We start from the raw sequence: 19960 nt of genomic DNA on the forward strand, positions 1-19960 counted from the left end.
ATTTTTGAATTTCAAAGAAAATTTAATCTTTAAGAAATATCAGTGGATCGCTCTGAATGAATTTTATGCGGTCATGATAGCGAAAAAATGTGAAAAAATACCAAACTACACATAATTTTCTTCGGTTTCAAAAGGTCAAATAAAAATTCAGTCACAAATGTGACCAAATGTGAAAAATTCAGACCAAAATCATATACATTTACGTAGGAAATTGATTTGCATCGAAAGTTTTCTGATTGGCGCCGCAGAAGTCAAAAGAAAAAGAAAAACTGTACTTCCGTGATGCCTAAAACAGAAATTTTTGTTTCGATTTCTATTGTTTTTTCTAGTAAAAAATAAAACCAAATTTATTTATTTATTTTTTTATTGAACATTTTGATAATAGTTTTTTTTTGTTAAACAATGGTGAAATTAGTGAGATTGTAATTTATCGATTAAATTTCCTTCAGCCCAATGTTTTATTTCTTACCAAATGGAATATATTAAATTAACTCAAATGTCAATATTCACTGTTGTTTCTCTAACTTGTGTTTAAATAGAATTATTGTAACAAATATTTTTTTTTGTTCGCTAGAATATATTGTTTCATAGTCCCTTGCAATAAATTCTTTGCAATAGTAATTTAGAATTTTTTTTTTACAAGAAACTGAAGAGTATGTAGTAAAGTGGTACGACAAGTGCAACTTGGGCGGTTGTGCATCCAATTATTTTGGCGGTCAACCACCAAAGCAAACCGTACAATGACAATTGCAAGATAACATGCAATGCCAAGAGTATTTTATCTTTGCGACGTGCGGCTTCCATTGTTTTTGGATCTTCCTTGCTCAGATAACGACGAACACCATTGATCAAATTGATGAAGTACACTTCCCATTCGAGCGTTGTTAAATCGATGTTGTATAATTTTTTGTCCATTAATGATTGTGTCTTGATCACCGCTTTCGTATTACTATTATGGAATTTCCATTCGGTGAAAATGAATTTTTCAAGTAATTTCAATGAGCTCCAGACATTTTTGTGCAATCGCACAAGGATTGGACGGCCACCAGCCACCCGTGTAACACCGTCAAGTACATAGGCTGGCGCAAAATGGAAGAGAATGGCCGATATTTTGAATAAAAACAAACTTGACATAAACTTCAAGTTGGGATACCTGCGAAAAAAATCAAATCAATTAATGATAGAAAATTACAACAAATTCAATAAATTATTAACATTTTCTTTAAATATATCACATTTCTTACCAAACTGCACTTTTCAATGGGTATTTATGCAAGTAACCATTGATTTTATCTTGAACACCCTCCCATTTGAACGGCTGTGTTGTACTCGATGTACAATGGAAAATTTGCACTTCATTTTCTCGCTTTGCATTTACGTAGTAACCAGTGACGAGCACTTGATTAACAACAACATCAACCGGAATGTAATCATAAATGAGGCCGGATCCAATGGGCAAACGACGAATGACTCCCTTTGATGCGCCCATTAGAAAACCTTGAGGTCCATTCTTTGAAATCGTCCAGCCGGGAACCGGTTCCTTCCAAGCGCCAGTAACTAGAAAAAAATTAACCAATGTTAACGAAACTCTAGAGAAAAACCGAATTTGGAATTAATATGTGATACTCACTCATGCTTGGTCGAACGATACCACATGGGAATTTATCGACACATTGTGCCACTTCGTGTTCAGCTAAATGTTTTGTAAATGTATAGGTGTTTGGATGTTCACCCAAAATACTATCTTGTTTTGATTTCAATTCATCCTCACTGAGTGTATTGATCATTTCGATGATTGTTTCGGCTTTGGCCGGTGCTGGATACAAATTCTCTTCACACTCAACCAAATATGAGTTAACATACGCACTTGAAACATGCACAAATGCAGCCAAATTTCGGATTTCTTTCGCCAATTGTGTGACACGACGTGTTCCAAGCAAATTAATGTTGACTGTTGGCTTCAATGGCTCATGAAAATCCAATGTGGCCGCTGAATGGATGATTACATTCACATTGTTGACGAGTACTTGACGATCGGCAGCCGAAATGCCCAAATTTTCCAATCCAACATCACCCTGCACCGGAACCAACTTCTTGAAAATATCCTTCGATTGCTCTTTCAGCAAAACTTCAAACACCTTAATTCGCAATAAAAGAAGAGAAATCACGAAATTAGCCAAGTTTTTTATGATTTTAGAATAATTGATTTACCTCATTTTTTATTAGATCTTGCAAACGTTGCTCCACTGTCTTTCCACGCTTTTCTCTCATCAACAAATAAATTTTTGTAACCTAAAAACAAAATAAACAAATAAATACTTTTTTTGATCGATTTTGCGGCGAGTATTGTCTGAGGTCGAACTACATGCCAATTGAATGAAGAAAAAAAAAATGTTCAAAAATAGAACATGCCATTTGGGAAAAAAAATAGTTAATTACCTCGGGTGTGGTTCGCAATAATTTTTCAATCAATGCAATCCCCAAAAATCCAGTACCACCGGTGATGAATATGCTTTTGTTTTTATAAAATTCTGCCGTCTCTGACGCCATAATCGTTGTTGAATTTTTTTTTATTTATTGCGGTGAATTGGAAATTAAATGTTGAACAGAAGACTCAAATTCCAAAAGTCTCTAGCCTAAAAATAGAACGAAAACATATTCATTTTGAGTTAAAAACATACTTCGAGTTAAGAGTTAAGACAAAGAATGAAAGAAATTAACAAAGAAAAAAAAACAATTGAGGAACTCTCATTAAGTGATTTTGATTCTTGCGAAATATGTTCACAATTTGAACAATGACGATATTAGTTGATCTTTATCAAATGGATTGACGTACTGTTTGCTATACCAATCATTACTGTATGTGAAGCATTTTAATACTCGAATCGCTCATGCTCACTTTTTTGTCATCAGATTGTTAATCGCATTACAAGAAATTTAATTAGCCGCTAATCATCCTTTGGGTGAAAGGGCTCAACTTTAATTTTCAAAGACGCAAAAAAGTGGTGAAACATTGCATCATTTTCTGTATTTGTCCAATTGCTGCGCTTTCGCAAATCGTTTTTTCTCATTTTATTGGGACAGGGTACGCATCACACACCAATATGGTAATATTGCATGCAAACCATGATAATAAAAAACAGAAGAATATGATTGTGAATATCAACAACGCATTACACTAGCGTAAAGTTGATTTGCGATCAACGTTTTCTAATTTATGGGCGAGTCATTCAAAAACTCTCTATACACTGATGATTTTGCTCAGCTTTGAATTGATTTGCAATATACAAGTAGCCAAAGTTTAAATGATCACAAGAAGAAAAAGAAGCGGATGAACACACAAAAAATTGGTTTTGATTTGTATACTAACTAGTATGCGAAGTTATTTTAATCACTTCAACTTTTGATTACTTCACGAACTGCAGCAAAACAAAAAGAAAAAGGAACCGAAACAATTTATGAGCTTGTTTCATTTTTTGTTATTATGCAAATTTACAAACGAGATATGAACCAAAAATAGAAAATGAGATTGGTAAAATATCAAGGGTATATAAAAATCATCACAAGCTTAGGTCTTTTGTTTTATTTTGTTTTTTATTCTAGTTACATTAAACGGAGGTGCAAAGATTACAATGTTAAAATTGCTCAATGATTCAATAATAATAATAATAATAGTATTTTTGTTGATTTGTTCACAATCACAGTTGCACGGCGCTCAGGTGATCTGACTACTCACATCTCTTTTCATCATTATCTTCTTAATGATGATATTTCAAGCCGTATATTTGATTGCGCTATAGATATACATATTGGAATATTTGTTTTGCCTTTCCAATGAATAAAAATATAAAACTTGCTATATAATTGATGTAATAGTACTACTGGTCAACATACGTCAATATATTGCAGCTGAATCGATGTTGAAAGTATGTGTGCGTGTATGTGTGTGTATTTTTTTAACATAAATTTGATATGAAATTGCAGTACGTTATGCGTGATATGTGTTATATCAGTGTACACTTATACAAGGTAATTCTTTTTTTGTTTTTATTCGCATAACATTGCGCACGCAACTCACAGCATGAGAAGAAATTCTTTGCAAAAACAAACAACCAACCGAATCGCAGCACAAAACTATGCTAAAATGTGCTTACATTTATGATATAGCAAACAATGAACTGTTGACATTATTTGTGACGTGTCCGTTGTTTAGTAGTGCGTAGTTACTTATCTACCTGCGCTCATGTGTATTGTCTGATTTACATGTTTCTCTCATTCAACAAATGCAATTACAGAGATGAAATCTCCACACACTTACTGTACAAAGTTACTGAAAAAGGTCTATTTCGTCTCTATAAATGATAAATCTCTCGAATTTACTTGACTATTTCGATATATTATCATCGCACGATGACGACAAACATTTTTTTTTTTTGAACAACAAACAATGCTACTGAATTAAATAAAATAAGAAACAAAAAATATTACCAATGACTTGGTTTTTTTTAAATATTCGTCTTTTGTAGCTTTTCTTTTGAATGATTACGCAATATTTTCACCGAGATCAAAATAGTGCTCGATTATTAATTGAAGGAATATAATGACGTGAAAAAGTAGGAATAAAATGCAAAACACAAAAACACCACCAAAGCACATCATCGACGTGAAGCGACTGATCGCTGAACGCAAAAACTTAGCCAGATACAACTATGGATATGTTAGAATTTCAACTCAACTTTGCATGTTTTCAGACAACGACTGGCCGGTGACAAAATATGAAAAATCAGGTGACGCATTTTATGGTAAAAAAGAAAACAATTAAGCAGTGGATTTGGAAAATGAATTACACTTCTGTGGCATTGATATTTAATTTGTCTGCTGTCACTGTGACTGGCGATTGTCAAAAGGAAGTCTTACAGCAATAACCATAAGAATACCTAATTAACGAGACTTATATCTTGTACAAGTTACCTTTTAATTTGCAACAGTCCTAATCTATATAATAAATTTTGGAAGTGCAACATTGAAATCATTAAGAACTGAATGCAGTCGTCTGCAATGCGAATAACGACTTTTTCTCTAATGTCAATTGGAACATAGTTTTTTTTAACCAATTAACTGATATTCGATTCTAATTCATATAATTCCATATTTCGATTGGATTGGGAACAATTTTGTGCTTGTGTGTGTGTCTTTTTCGATATTGGGCTACGTGATCAAAATTCAAGTGACAATCACTTTCTTAAGACATTGGCTGTTTTTTGTTTCTTTATTTAATTCATTCACGGTAGCATATGTGCTGCCCATAATTTCCATATAACCATGTGTGCGTGGTTCAAAGTTTGTTCATTTTCGGGCAAAAGAAATGAGAGTGATGTAAATCATAGTAGCAATAAAATGACTCTGGTCGCGATTAGAAAGTTGTTAACGACTATAAAAAAATATACGAAAATTTCTATATATATACATTCAAAGAAGGGGACGTTTCAAAATTAACGCTTAGATGTGAATGAGATGAAAGTGTGGCCAAAAATGTCGATTTTTTTTGTTGTTGTTTTTTCTTTCGTCGCTACATAAATAAAGCATATGCTAAATATATTTGGTCATTTGAAAGAGCGAAGAAGAAAGGGTTACGCATGTATTTGTGACAGTTTGTGAGAGAAAAAATCGATAAAGAGTGCTAACAGCTAAAATTTCGTTATAATAGTGCGCGCAAATGATTAACATGCTTAGAAGTGTAATTACTGAACAAAATCGATTGGCAAAAAGATCAGAAACCTAAAAATAAATGTAATAGTAAAATGACCTTTGGTCATGATCAATTCTGATCATGTCATTTTATTCTTTGGCCAAAGAAGGCAACAACTACAAAAACAACACGAAAGATGTCCGTGCACATAATGGACAAGATGTTGTCATGCCAGCTATGTCCGACTACGTTTTTTTTCTGAATTGGATTAACAATACTGGAATTCTACGTGTGTTGCTGTTGTTTCAAGAACATGTTAAACACACTAATACATAGTCGTTGCTTTTTTGCGTGTATCAAAAACGATCGCATTTATCGACATTCAGGAATTAAGATCTACGTAGATAAGACGATCGACAATGCTTGAATTGATCTAACGAACTACTATGGTGAGTTGTGACATCTTATTCCAATAACGAATTTAAGCGCTAATTGTACAAAATTACATACGGCGTATTACAATCATGAGAAATTCAAACGATGCTTTTTTGTGTTTCAATGAAAAATAAACATCTCAAAGCAATAAAGAACCTTTTCAAATATTGTTTGTGATTTGAATGTTTACTTTGATTATGCTGCAGTTTATATTTATTTACGCAATAAATAGAAATTTTCTCTTCTCATTGCTATAAATGACATGCGCATTTGGCAAACCAAATAAAGATTGAAAATTGAATGGAAATACTTTACAAACCAAATTACTGTTTGCATGTCAAGAATTTTGTTGCAAGAAAATGGAACGGAGTGAAGAAAGGGAGAGAGCGGGAATAATGAGAGAAACGACTCAATAGTTATGACAAACAATGACTTAATTTGCGTACATGCATTCAAATCAATTCAACAACAGGAGCGACGCAAATTGCATTTCGGCGTTAAAATGTTGTGGCGACAAAATTTATGACTCATGTGAAATTGCGTATGATGTTTTTTCGCATCATTTTTTTCGCAAATAATGAGAATTACGTGATATAAAATATATAAGCCGTTTTATCAACAAAAAAAAAACTCGCTCCGACAATTGTCCATTCACTAGTTCTTCATGCAACGCCTGATATTACCTAATTGTGAATGCATTTCACCTGTTATTTCACTTCGTTTGTGATGCGAACGGTTATCCAAGTATTAAACAATTAAACTTGAAAAATACCACGAGGTTGTGAAGTTGTTGTTTTTTTTTTATTTCTTTGTACTGTTAATTATTGGCTTGATGAATTTCATTTCGTTGTATGCCAAATCCGGTTCCATCTTTCGGCATTCGAAAATCGTTTTGAACCAATCTGCCAGAACTACTTTCACGCTGTACGATAATTTGCAACTTCTTCTTCTCAAATAAATGCTACTCTAGCACATTGAATGAGCAAAGATTTTATCATGTGTCACGTCAGCACAACATTTTTCGCTCGTGATCAATGAAAAACAAGAAAAACTCTTATCATGTAAAACAAAAGATCTTCAAAAATCAAAAAATATCGTCAAATATAGAAATTGGCGGATGATAAACAACAATTTGTTAAAAAAAAAAAATACAAACCTGTGGGATCGAAACCGAATTCGAATGAATGAAATTAAATCCAAATTATGTGACAAACAATAAAGGTGTGTACAAACACGAACTGGATAAATAATATTTAAAAACAAATTGCACAATGGTTTTTTATATTTTCTTTCGAAAATGATAAATACAGTGTATTTTCCGTCGTCTCAAAATGAATCTGTAAGCAGATAGATCACGCCTCAAACCGAATGACGAAAAAAAAATGTAAAAAAAATTGTTTGTATGATTTTTGTGTTGTTGTCGCAAGACCGATTTCACACGACTGACAGACAATTTCAAATGTACCACGGTGATTGTGTTGTTGAAACGATGTTTTATTCAAACATCGATGTCGCTTTGGCGTACAAAGAAACGAAAGAGAAAGATATACAAAAACAGTATACGAATCGTGCTGGTAAACTTTTGTTCATTTTCAAGCATACACACGCACAACTACACACTGGCAGCCGCATACACGTCATCTTCCAAACGTTGATTTTGTGTTGTGTTCACTGGTTGAACACGTTGTGTGAGCGCCGTTTACATGGCTAACGAGTTGTATTCGTGTGGATGTGCGCGTATGTATTAATTTGGTCCAATGATTTAGTATGGAATTGGGTGATTATTTCTGTGTATTAAATCTATGTACGTATGTATCGTCATCTCGTGTATTTGACACACGCATTTTAAAATTGTTTAAATTTTTGCCATTGCATCTCATGATAGAAATGTGTAAATGTTGATTTTATTTCCCTTTTCGCCACAATCTTCTACTTTCACTTTTAAACACACATATTATTGACCTAGTATGACGAATTTTTTGCTATTTACACAAACTAAAACTACTGACGACATTCGAATAAAACAAATATCATCATCGTCGTTCATTTGCGACACCGTCCAACTCTAAAGCCCAGAAAACGATATAGTCCAATGAACGAACATTATACGTTATAATTAAACGACGATTGATTATGATTATGCTTAAGATCAAGGTACTGCAAATTACGTTCATATTTTTTGCCTCTCATTCGATATTTTAGTTTTTCGTTCCTTTAATTAAAAAAAAAGAAAAAAAAAATAATAATAATGCATCCGAAGCAAGACTAATTTTTAAACTTGATCAAAATTAAGGCCGTAGCAATGACATTATGGACATATAGCAAAAGATCTGCACATCTCGACCATGCACCAAGAAGTGTTATTTATTTTATATTTCAATCAATTTATGAAACAATCAATTGTATGGAAAATGATTGTAATTGAAATATAGTTCATGGAACGTTTACCAAATAGATAGAGTTTATGTACAATGTACAAAGTGCTACAACAGGTTGTACGGAAAATTTTCTTCAAATCGAATTTACAAACAAGTAGTAGTAGTTTTATTCCCAAAAAATACCGCACGCTCTCGCACTTTCGAGAATCGACGCCAACGTGAGTGGTAAATGTTTTGACTAAAAGTTTTAATTTGCGTCATAATCCAAATTAATTAGACTTTAAGTGATTGCAATCAACCCAGAGGCATGCATATAAATAAAGTTGTGCACTCACCTGTTAAGAAAATTAACTAATCAACACATCGGCACGTACAACTTGGGAACTTTTCTATGGAAACTACCGCCAAATTTCGTGTAATTTTTTTTAAATAGAATAATAAAACAGGTTTATAACCGCACTTTAACATCGAGCTGATTCATTCGCGGTTTTTTTAGCTCTTCGTTATTGACAGACATTGAAATAAATGCATCAAAATGCTTCCGTTTAATTTATTGTTCGCAAATGAAGATCAAAATGATTTTTACACGTCAATCTTTCACATTGTATGATACAAATTGTATCTGGTGTACATTTAATCTCCCATTAAAATTGAAGTGCATAAAAAGTTGATCAATTTCGGGATTTTTCATCAAATTACAAACAAAATTATTATGATTTCCGTTGATTGGTGAATTTTATTTCAAATAAAATTGACAATTTCCAAAAATGTGAATTATACATTCTTGACTCCTATGGAGAAACAATATTGCACGGGCTTTTGATATATTTTTTTAAAATATTATTATCAAAAGTCCCACTGCCAGTTTTGATCCCAAAATAATGGTTCCTTGAGATCCTCACGATCGCTTTGACTTTGACTCGCCGATACTTTGGCTAAATTTTTGGTATTGGATTCGTCCGCAATCAAATCTATTTTGGCACCATCTAAAGCATTGAAAAGAATCGATTCGCTTGGATTGAAAGCGGTTATTACTCGTTTATTGGTTGGTCCAATTAATTTAGTGATGAATTTTGTGTCTGGCAATAAATCTTTTGCTTCATTTTCCGCATTGTACAATCCAATTAATTCGGGCGTGACACGATTTCTCTCCATCTCAATGGTATCCGATTGCAATTCTTTGATAGCTTCGGCCAATTGATCTTCAACGTTGCTGATTTGCTCTTTGGTTGCGCTTGATCTATGAACAGTTTTTATGCGAATTAAGAGTGACATGGCATAAATTGAATGGGTTTACCTCTTTTTTTGTTTCAACAATCGCGTATAATGGAACACCTTTCGAGTGCCATCTCGAACCTTGAGCTCATAGCTGTTTTGAATATAATTATGTTATCAATTCCCGAAATAAGCCAAAAATAAAAAATAAAAAATTTGCTTACAATTTGAAAACATAGTAAATGATGATTTGTTGAATTTCTTCATTGGTTGAGTACCTATACAGAGTACGGAAGAGATGATGACGATTTTGTCTATAATTATCACCGGAAAATTGTGAAAAAAAAAATTACGTGTGCTGTTGTAAAACATTGCTATTGAATTGGTCGGTGGTTGATGATTTTTTAATTTGAATATCAGTGTCTGGATGATTGTATTCCATAATTAAATTTGCACCATTCACCGTTTCAGCATCATTGCCATCTCGGCTATTGATATATTCTTTTGGCAATGGTATAAACTCTTTTCGGTCTGTATCGTTCATCGGCTGACGGCTCATGCGAAGTTCTTTTGTTTTTTCAACGTAATGCATGCGACATTTTAGCTTTGGCGTGAATAGTTGTTGGATAATTGTCTCCAAATTATGGATATCATACCACAGTTTGGGCACACGTTTTGGTTGTGCGAAGAATGATGAGAACGTTTGCATGTATGGATTCAATGTCGTTGTAATTTGTTCACGATACCGTTCGGCCCGGCTACACACTTGATGCATTTTATTTTGTGCGGCTTCAATCGCTGTTTTTTTCCTAATCGCCGAATAAAAATAGACTTTTTTGTTTAAATAGAATTGGCAGACATTTGCATAAACATCGAATTGTTTGGCCATCGAAATTATATGGAAAAAAACGAAATAAACAAACAAACACAGACATTTTACCAAATTTAAATATATTTTGCAAGCACATGTTGCTCAAGATAAATTTCAAATCAATATATACTACAGAAAATGAAATTTCTACACACAAAATGAAATTTCTACACACAAAATGTCTGTATTTACGTTGATGGACTTTATGAGAGAACAAAAACATCGATAAATTGGAATTCAAACTAAGAATATTGTAACTGATGTGTACTTACTCTTGCGATTGCTGAATGATTTCTTGTTTTCTTTTATCTGTATACGAAAGATACTGAATCTCTTGATTCCTATGAAAATACAAATTATTTGATTTGCAAAAGGAAACAAACAATGTATATGCTTTGAAACCCACTTTTCATAGTTATAATTGTTGAAATCTCGAATGGCATGGTAGCAATCAAGAATTTTACTTTCGCAATAATCTTCGAATCTTGAATTAAACATGAAATTATCCATAAAAAAAAAAACCAACATTGAAATTAAACAATTCACAATTACCTTTGTAAATCTAAAATTGCTGAATCAGGTAATCGATGAACAATATGAATTGGAACGGTGAATGATGCTTTTGCATGAGGACGGTCAACGCTTCGTGAATTTTCTTCAAACGTTTTTGAGCTCGGTATCATTGGTGGCGTTGGACGTTCGATCACAGACGGTGGATATGGCATTGCACAGTCAAAATCATATGGCACCAGTGCGGTTGTCTCTTCATACATTTTTTTATTGTTCCCATCGATAATTTGCACATCATCTTGGTGTTGAATCTCAATGGCCGGTGTTGATGATGAACTTATAGACGTCGATTCAGTTGATGCATCAAAACTGTTCAAGTGATTGGAAATTGGAGGATGGTCTGATTTCGGATTGAACATGAAAAGCATCATTGCTTTTAGAACACTAGCTAACTCCATTCTTTAGAATGCGATAATTTCAAATTTTCATTAAACTAAAATAAAACAATGAGATAAAATGTTGTTGTTTTTTGCTACGACTCTACGACTTTGGAATGCACTGTGCTTAGGAATAAATCAACTTGATAAATGAAATAAATTCGTGGCCACATTCAGTATATTGAAACCTATACTTATCGATGAACAAATGAATAACATTAAATGTAAACACTCATCAACCGAAAACATCTGTTGAATAAACCAACGAATGAATGCTTCAATTTACAGAATGCGAAAACGACGATAATTGAGAATATGTATAATTTTGTTTTGTTTTGCCAAACAAGAAGAGTACAAAAATTGAACGCACTGCACAAAATATTGCGTATCAAACACACGTTTTCATTTGTCAAATGAAGAAAACCAAAATTATATAGGAAGAAAGAAAACGAATGAAAAAATTGTAGGCTGCGAGGGCATGGATCAATCACAATGGATCTTTTGTTAAAGAAAACTAGTTGCTCACGTGAAATCGCTTCAATATGAATGAATTTCATTACTTATTTCAATTATTACATGTTTGCAATAAAGTTCGACAAGATTCGATTTTACAAAATGAATAATCATTATTCCAGAGAAACGCTACAACGTTTGCAATTTTGTTCCATTTGAACGACATTCAACCATATTTTTCCGACCCTTTCATTATATCATGGTTATTGTTGCGATTTTATGAGTCTTCTGCCAAATGATTTTGAAATTTATATTTTTAAGCTTTGACATATTATCTCCTAGATGTCGCTAAGAAGGTCAAACGGTATTTAAAACTTTTTAAGTCAAGTCTACTAGAAATACATGATGTTCGATATTGTTAGAAAATCTATAGGAACCGGTATGATCATTAAAAAATGTTGAAAAATGTTAGAACTTTTGGATTTTTGCATATCTTACATTTTTTTTAATTGACCAACAGCGGCTTCTGACCACGGGATCTGCTGAAGACTTTTTAGGAAAACTTGAAAATTCCATCAATTTGCTATAAAGAAGAAGAAGAAGAAGAAAGAATAGAAGTCATTACCCCTCCCTTTTCGCTTAAAGAACTCCGGAGTCTAGAGTCATGATATAATGTTTTTTATTGTTTCTAACCGCTGACGAATTTTGAAATTGTGACGTATTTACGCAATCATCTTTCAAATATTTATACATGTAAATAATTTGGAAAACAACTCGAAAACTTCGACTTTGGACTGGAGGTGTCAACGCACACACACGATCATGCGAATAACGGCATTTTTATACAAATATTTGCAAAGTTGTTTTTCCAAAAAATGTCCACATTGGATGAAAAAAACTAACATTTTTTTGACGGACAGAAAAAATATTTTTAAGACAAAAATTAAACTATAGAATATAGTAAGAATTGGATCATATAAAATCTTCATACAAAACGGTTAATGTTACTTAGAATAAGTTACAAAAAAACCCCACAATTTCCAGAATTTTTATTTTTACAATGTTGATGATCTTTTCATCTCTTGTTCGTTAAATGATCGAAAACAATTAAAGAGCGGCAATTTCGATGATATTTCAAAAATGTCGATGGTATATCTCATTTTAAGCAATATCATTTAAATACCACCGTTCCCCCTCTATACACCGACATGAGTGTGTATGTATGTGTATGTATTATATGTTAATAATTTGATCCCATGCATCTCGCTTCCGCATTCGTTCCCTTCATGCGCAAACATAATAGAACCGGCAATTCATTCTTTTCTAATTCATAGCGCATACACATACACATGCACACATCGACAATAGAAAACCATGTATGTGTTAACACTACTATACGCTGTATCTTGATGTCTATTGATTCATCCATCGGTTTTTGTTTACAAGAGTTTTTGTTTTTGTTTATCTTCAGTGACAGGAATATTTTTTCGGATTGATTCGGATAGAAAAAAGTTAATTTACCATACAATTCATTAATGAATATTTTAGTGATTATTTCAGGAATAATCCATTAAAATTGATATTCGATTATTTGATATTATATTTAGAACGTTGTGTATACATTTTGTTCATCAGGGAGGTCATTGACATCGGTTATTTTTAAAATGAGTCTTTTCGTTTGGAACGACAAATCATGGATGTTTGTGGAAAACCCTTTAGAATACGATATGAGAAACTTTGTTATCGTTCGAAAACTCTTCATTAAATGGAAAAAATCGGTAGGTAAATTTAATATGAACACCCATTTGGCTTTACGAATTAAGTTCGTATTAGAAAATGTAAAATAAGAAAATTGTACGTGTTTATTCACAGAATGACAAACCGTTCTCGACCGACGAAATCAAACGTGGTTTGCGATTGTTTGGGCCAATTGAATCGATTCAAATATTAAATGAATTGAAGACCAGTCTTGAAGTCTATGTGCTGTATGAAAAATGTCAAAGTGCATTTGAAGCATTTTATGCAAATCGAAGTGGTATTTTGTCAACACCAAATTTACTCCAAATTGTACCAGCCGACACATGGCACCAACCAGACTCACATTCGATATGGAACACAATCGATCCAGAGAAATGCTCCATTTTGAATTTAAATGACGACTGTTTGCTGCACATCTGTACATTTCTCGATTTCGATACGTTGATTAAAATGGCGTATGTTTGTACGAGATTTAAGAATCTATTGGATGAATTCTATTTTCCAAAGAGAAAAATTCACAGCATTCTCGTTTTTCATGCATCATTAAACTCAATACGTTTAGCGATGAAATGTATTGGACCACACTTGGAACATTTGACTCTGCGATACAGTAACCATTGCGTCAAAACAAAAAATTACCTGCAATCAGAGCACGAAGAACGAGCAACGTACAAAATATTACAGTACTGTGGTGAAAATTTGAAAAAATTATCGATTCACAAGCCGGAAGGACGAAAACCATTGGATAAACTGTGCGACTTATTGATGCCTGCACTACGAAAAATTGTATGCTTAGAGTGGAACACCGATTTTGATTGTAGTACTATTGAAAAACTACACGAACTTTCACCACATTTGGAAACGCTCATTTTGAAAAAACGAACGTTCAGCTGTGAATGTAAGCACATCACGTCACACTTACATTGGCCAACGTTGAAGAGTCTTTCAACTTTTCAACATATGTTCGCTTTAAATACACCTTGTCAACAATATTTCGAACGGTTCATCTACTTGAATCCCCAATTAAAGCGACTTAAACTCACCAATGTCAATGGGGAACTGTTTAATGTGATTACTGAACATTGCGAAAATCTCGAATATTTGGAAATGCTACAAAATTCCGATCAATGTAACATTCACTCTGAAACAACAATACATTTACTGAAAAAATAAAAAAAACTTAAAACATTTGTGTTGCGGATCAAAAGGACCGAATTTCTGTCGGATGTTGAAAATCAAATAAAATCATTAAGTCAAGTAAAACAACTCGAATTGATTGTTTTGTTGCGAAACTATTCACTTCCAGTGTGGCCGCCGGAACATTTTCCATACACACATCATTCTTCAAAAATTTCGATAGATAATAACAGATTAAGTCTACAAATTTGCGAAAATTCAACATGCATCGAGTATCCGAAGGGAAAAACCACTTTGGTCAATATTATCAATTCAAATAATCCGAACGAATCGTCAAATTCAAGACTGGAACAAGATATTCAACTTACACTCGATTCATCAAAACAATATTTTCCAGAATGTCAAGAAATTATGAAATTCAAAACTGTCCATTGCTATCAATACATTCGGGCTAGCAACAGTTTATGAATGTTCGAATGTCAACAAAATGCTATCAATAAATATAATGAAAATAAAAAAATCAGTTCTTTATTTTATATCTTCGAATATCTTCGGCAATATATAGCGATACTTTTTATATTGTGAAAAACTTAAAAAAAAAATACTTTACATTTCATACACATCAGATATGCGCGCTGGGGTTTGACCCCCACCTGAGGCAAATTTTTCAAAATTCAAAGGTTTGACCCCTCTCTGAGAATTTTTTTCTTAGATTTGCAATATAATTGTATAGACAATAGCAAAAATACACTGATTTTGAAGTCAAACTTGCAAAATTTCGGCTCGCTTCCCTCGCCAACAACCATTTTTACTTGTTTCTCTTATGCAAAGTTGCTATTTTAGTTTTCTATATAAATACCCCCTCCCCCTCGAGACCAAAGTCAATTTGACTCCCCCTGATAAAAAAAACCGTGCGCATGTGTGATACACATTCACCAAATTCAATTGTATTAGCGCCTTTTTCGTGGGTAAATGAACTTGAATGGTCAATTTTGATGCAATGCCATTTTTGGAGAAAAAAATGGGCGCTTAATAATCCATCATCGGTAAACATGTCGATTCCATTGGTGTCGATAGTTATTCGAAATTTCAAAGTAGCACCATTGAATAATCTGTGTGATTACCGGAAGTTTTTTTCTATCGTCCGGAATCATATCAAAATTGCCTTTCGGTGATCAACCGCCATCGTTTCAAATAAAATACATTGTTTTTTTAAGAAGTCTTCCTGCCGTTTACTCGAAAATACAATTCAAATGCGTCATTGTTTTTAGTTTTTTATGACTTTATTGTAATAGATCGAATATTCACACTAATTCAGACGAGAGGATTTGTATGCATATATAGCTATAGCTTATTTGGAATTTTTTTGTGTTTTTTGCTGTTGTGTTTGCGTCAATTATTTGGTATTTATTTTTTGATGAATGTTTCTGGGTTAAGAATTTTTATTCAGCCTAGACTTACGTCAATACGTCTACTAGTAGTAACTTATTACTCGATTTCATATGTTTTTACATTCAAGTAAAATATTCTCTACTACCTTTAAACACGTGTCAGTCAAAATTTGTTTAAATTCACTCTAGGTATAAAAGCAATTAACGTAAGATCGTGTTGTTCTGTTGTCGAGGCAGGTACCAAATTTTTCAATCTCATTTCAATATTGAACTTTGCCACAAGAATAAAGTTTTCTTTGTCATTTTTAGGAGTTTTTATCCGCGAAGAAGTGAAACTAATCAGAATGAAAGATATTATTTTGGTTTTTATATTTGGATTATTCGCAGTTGGCATAGATATCTCTATTGCTAAACGATTGACGCCCTTAAAAATTGCTGTTATTGGCGCCGGGGCATCGGGGCTTGCAAGTGCAAAAAATGCCCTTGATAAAAAATATAATGTAGACATCTTCGAGAAGAGCGAAGCACTTGGTGGAATATGGTATTATACAGATAATATTGGAAAAGACAAATTTGGTGTTGATATTCACACTCCAATGTATAAACTTCTTAGGTATGTTCAAATATTCTTTGGCACATACGATAGCAATTCGATACGATACCATAAAACTATCATGATACAATATTATACAATTAGAATAATGTATTTTTTATAACATCAGTACTTAATGAGACGATTAATCGTTTTGTAAAAATACGATTTGAAACTGTCTAGGATTAAGATACATAGCAATTTTTGTTCTGAGACTTTTCAATTTGGTTGGTCTCTGAAAGTCATATTTTTGCCTTTCTTCATAAAGTCAATGAGTCGACCTGTTTGATATTAAACAATACTTTCTTTAAAATTTAAATAGAACTAATACACCGTATCAGACGATGGAGTTTCCCGGTTTATCCTTTCCAAACGGCACACAATCTTATCCAACCCACAATGCCGTATGGAGGTACTTGGATCATTATGCCACAAAATATAAAATAAAAAAACGTATAAAATATCACCATTTGGTTGAACATGTTAGTTTATTCGAAAATGATAAGTGGAAAATAATCGTCAGAGACGTGAGTAAAAATAAAACTGACGTTAGTATATATGACGCAGTTTTTGTTTGCACGAATATATTTTCTTCGCCGCGTGTACCCAAGTTTGAAGGTGTCGAAGGATTTAAAGGAAAAATTATGCATAGCCGTGATTATCGTAAACCTGAAACATTTCGCAGTATGTTAGAAATCATATTCAGATAAATTCAAAGAGTTTCACGACCTAAATTAACTTTTCCATTCAAAATTTCACCCTTATCTAAAAAATCGATCTGATTTTTTTGTGTTTTTCGTTCAATTAGGAAAAGATGTCTTAATTATCGGTAGTGGCCCAAGTGGCAGTGACATAGCACTTCAAATAGAAGATTATGCTAGTCGGCTAACAATAAGCCGTCATATATATAGATCAAACCAATCTGCAAATAAAGGTATGAACGCAGTGTTGCATTTTAATAAAATCTCAGGAGAAGTCTCACATTCATTCTCGGACATTCATTTCTTCTCCTTTAATCAGAAATAGTATATTTTTTATTTCAATTATAATAACGACAGCTTCAGTGAATCACTTTCATACCGCGATTAGCCAAATATTCTCATATTCTCAAAGTGCGGATTGAATCACCCCGTATAGCTGAGAATTAAAATGATCTTACGCTCAGCGGATATATATCCAGAGTATTGCTCAGCGCTGCTGCCATCCATAGCATATTAAAATATCTTGCTGAGAATGCGTCGTCCGTCGCATGCGAATGTACGTAGCAGTTTATACATCACAGCGAACAAGAATGAATGCATTGTTCTCTTCACGATTATGTCACTCAAAACATTCAAACGATTGTATAGAGAACAATGCAATGTATTGTTGTTCGCGGTGATGTAAAAACTGCTACGTACCTTCGCATGCGACGGACGACGCATTCTCAGCAAGATATTTTAATATACTGTGGATGGCAGCAGCGCTGAGCAGTACTCTGTATATGTCACCCGCTTAGCGACGGATGTATTAAGAATTATTCACGGATACAAATCCCACGGACATACAATTCATCCGTACTTGCAAGCTTAGTTTAACGGATACGGATGAAGTTGTCATCCGTGGGAGTAATGATAGTGAGCCTTAAAATACCTTAAAAAAATTATAGATAAAGCTGGAGGTTCAGTCGAGAATGACGACGCATTTAAAGGTGATGTAAAAAGATTTATTGGGACGAATCAAGTTGAATTTGAAGATGGAACGTGTCTAAATTTTACAGATGTTATCTATGCTACAGGTAAAATTGAATGAATTATCAATTTTGTTCCTATCGAAATGTGTTTATCTGTTTGTCAGGTTATAAATATTCGTATCCATTCTTGGATGAGAATGTTGGTATTCATGTTGAAGACAATTATGTGAAGCCGCTGTATAAGCAAATTTTAAATATTGAATATCCAACGATGGCTTTCATCGGTATACCTTACAGTGGGGCGCATAATAAAATGTGTGATTTGCAGGTGAATATGACTTTTTTCGAAATTGCAATCAAATAAGATAAAATAAAGTGTTAATTTTTCAGTATTTTTGATTTTAAAAAATCCACCTTTAAAAAAAACATATCAAATTATCAAGCCATTTTTTGTAGAAATTATTTCAAAGATTTTCTGAGGTTAATATTTATTTCTGAAAAAAATAGGCACGTTTTGCGCTAACATTCATCTCTCGAGCCAAACAAGTGCCATCACATACCGAAATGTTGATCGATATGGAAAGTCAACCTAAGAATGAACCTCATTTCCTTGGAGTGAGACAAATAAACTATTATAAACAACTCGCTGACACTGCAGGCATTGAAAATATACCAGAAGTCTACGCAAATATAATTGCGGATTCACAAGGAAATTCAACAAGTTCATCGGATTTCCGTAACAATGTTTACATTATAAGTGCAAATATGAAGACATTCAGAAAAGTGGAGATGTAAAAAAACATTCATGTATATTATTAAATGTCCGAAAATAATAATAATAAAAATTTTTCGTTGGGCAAGCTTATTCATTAATGGCATTGTTTTTTTAACATAATTTTTTTTGCCTTGTTTACTATTTAAGTTTGGTAATAAATAAACGATAAAAATCTCAGTTCAGAATATTTTTACAATCAACTGTCGTTTTTTCATCCGTCCACGTACGTGTCGCTATTAGTTATATCGCACGCATTATCAATTTCATAAATTGAGTATCTATGGCGAGTTTTGGTTATATATATAAATACCTGACGAGTTATAAAAGCGACTTCAATCGTGCTTCAATTCTAGTGAATTAAACCAAATTAGAGTGAAGTAAATAAACTTTGAAATAAAGGTATTTTGTTGTATTTTGCATTGAAAATTCGGCGAAATTTCAACATATTGAATTCATTAATTAAAAATTCCAACATATAATCAAGTTATTCAATTTCGTGTGTTACTGTTTAGTTTTTTACCGTTTTTAAATAATTTCATTGGGACAATGCCCGGTGGAAAATTGAGATCTATTGTAGTTATAGGACATAATACATGTTTAAAGGCATTTCAAAAACCGTGCCAATTCCGAATATAATTTAAATCTGA

At 32.9% G+C, this 19960-nt stretch overlaps 4 protein-coding genes across 6 annotated transcripts; 2 read left to right on the top strand and 2 right to left on the bottom strand.

Annotated features, from left to right (window-relative positions):
• Positions 1–425: 425 nt before the first annotated feature.
• LOC116352045 (putative fatty acyl-CoA reductase CG8306) lies at positions 426–7579 on the bottom strand. 2 transcript variants are annotated; one of them, XM_031784291.1, is made up of 6 exons: positions 7281–7579; positions 2440–2636; positions 2212–2292; positions 1631–2138; positions 1245–1557; positions 426–1153 (listed from the first exon to the last, which is right to left on the bottom strand). In XM_031784291.1, exons 2-6 carry the CDS (start codon positions 2548–2550, stop codon positions 637–639), a joined length of 1530 nt encoding a protein of 509 aa, XP_031640151.1. In that variant the 5' UTR covers positions 2551–2636; positions 7281–7579; the 3' UTR covers positions 426–636. The 2 variants fall into 2 exon arrangements, with proteins under 2 accessions (XP_031640151.1, XP_031640160.1); XM_031784300.1 differs by lacking the exon at positions 7281–7579 and adding an exon at positions 4489–4633.
• Positions 7580–9212: 1633 nt separating this feature from the next.
• On the bottom strand, positions 9213–11701 carry LOC116352043. The gene is made up of 7 exons (XM_031784276.1): positions 11141–11701; positions 10995–11072; positions 10861–10929; positions 10071–10526; positions 9942–9995; positions 9800–9871; positions 9213–9742 (listed from the first exon to the last, which is right to left on the bottom strand). The coding sequence occupies exons 1-7, from the start codon at positions 11554–11556 to the stop codon at positions 9349–9351; spliced, it is 1539 nt and encodes a 512-aa protein (XP_031640136.1). The 5' UTR covers positions 11557–11701; the 3' UTR covers positions 9213–9348.
• Positions 11702–13636: 1935 nt separating this feature from the next.
• LOC116338069 lies at positions 13637–15329 on the top strand. Its single transcript, XM_031763127.1, has 2 exons — positions 13637–13766; positions 13861–15329. Exons 1-2 carry the CDS (start codon positions 13653–13655, stop codon positions 14917–14919), a joined length of 1173 nt encoding a protein of 390 aa, XP_031618987.1. The 5' UTR covers positions 13637–13652; the 3' UTR covers positions 14920–15329.
• A 1076-nt stretch (positions 15330–16405) lies between these two features.
• Positions 16406–19411, top strand: LOC116336965 (dimethylaniline monooxygenase [N-oxide-forming] 3-like). 2 transcript variants are annotated; one of them, XM_031761221.1, is made up of 7 exons: positions 16406–16507; positions 16584–16887; positions 17189–17550; positions 17675–17800; positions 18515–18643; positions 18703–18866; positions 19046–19411. In XM_031761221.1, the coding sequence occupies exons 2-7, from the start codon at positions 16619–16621 to the stop codon at positions 19331–19333; spliced, it is 1338 nt and encodes a 445-aa protein (XP_031617081.1). In that variant the 5' UTR covers positions 16406–16507; positions 16584–16618; the 3' UTR covers positions 19334–19411. The 2 variants fall into 2 exon arrangements, with proteins under 2 accessions (XP_031617081.1, XP_031617072.1); XM_031761212.1 differs by having other exon boundaries at positions 16449–16511.
• The last annotated feature ends 549 nt before the right edge of the window (positions 19412–19960 follow it).

The sequence above is a fragment of the Contarinia nasturtii genome, unplaced genomic scaffold (assembly GCF_009176525.2).
Source record: "Contarinia nasturtii isolate CC-2019 unplaced genomic scaffold, AAFC_CNas_1.1 Cnas_scaffold_78, whole genome shotgun sequence".
NCBI lineage: Eukaryota > Metazoa > Arthropoda > Insecta > Diptera > Cecidomyiidae > Contarinia > Contarinia nasturtii.

Bases quoted from the DNA above. Each gene is read 5' to 3' on its own strand.
- LOC116336965 (XM_031761221.1), top strand. From the start codon at position 16,619: ATGAAAGATATTATTTTGGTTTTTATATTTGGATTATTCGCAGTTGGC. The intron at 17,551-17,674 runs GTATGTTAGAAA...TCGTTCAATTAG, and splicing joins TAAACCTGAAACATTTCGCA to GAAAAGATGTCTTAATTATC. The intron at 18,644-18,702 runs GTAAAATTGAAT...TCTGTTTGTCAG, and splicing joins AGATGTTATCTATGCTACAG to GTTATAAATATTCGTATCCA.
- LOC116352045 (XM_031784291.1), bottom strand. From the start codon at position 2,550: ATGGCGTCAGAGACGGCAGAATTTTATAAAAACAAAAGCATATTCATC. The intron at 2,293-2,439 runs GTAATTAACTAT...TTTTGTTTTTAG, and splicing joins TATTGCGAACCACACCCGAG to GTTACAAAAATTTATTTGTT. The intron at 1,558-1,630 runs GTGAGTATCACA...ATTTTTTTCTAG, and splicing joins TATCGTTCGACCAAGCATGA to TTACTGGCGCTTGGAAGGAA.
- LOC116338069 (XM_031763127.1), top strand. From the start codon at position 13,653: ATGAGTCTTTTCGTTTGGAACGACAAATCATGGATGTTTGTGGAAAAC. The intron at 13,767-13,860 runs GTAGGTAAATTT...GTTTATTCACAG, and splicing joins TCATTAAATGGAAAAAATCG to AATGACAAACCGTTCTCGAC.
- LOC116352043 (XM_031784276.1), bottom strand. From the start codon at position 11,556: ATGGAGTTAGCTAGTGTTCTAAAAGCAATGATGCTTTTCATGTTCAAT. The intron at 9,996-10,070 runs GTAATTTTTTTT...TACTCTGTATAG, and splicing joins AATGTTTTACAACAGCACAC to GTACTCAACCAATGAAGAAA. The intron at 9,872-9,941 runs GTAAGCAAATTT...TATTCAAAACAG, and splicing joins ATTTACTATGTTTTCAAATT to CTATGAGCTCAAGGTTCGAG.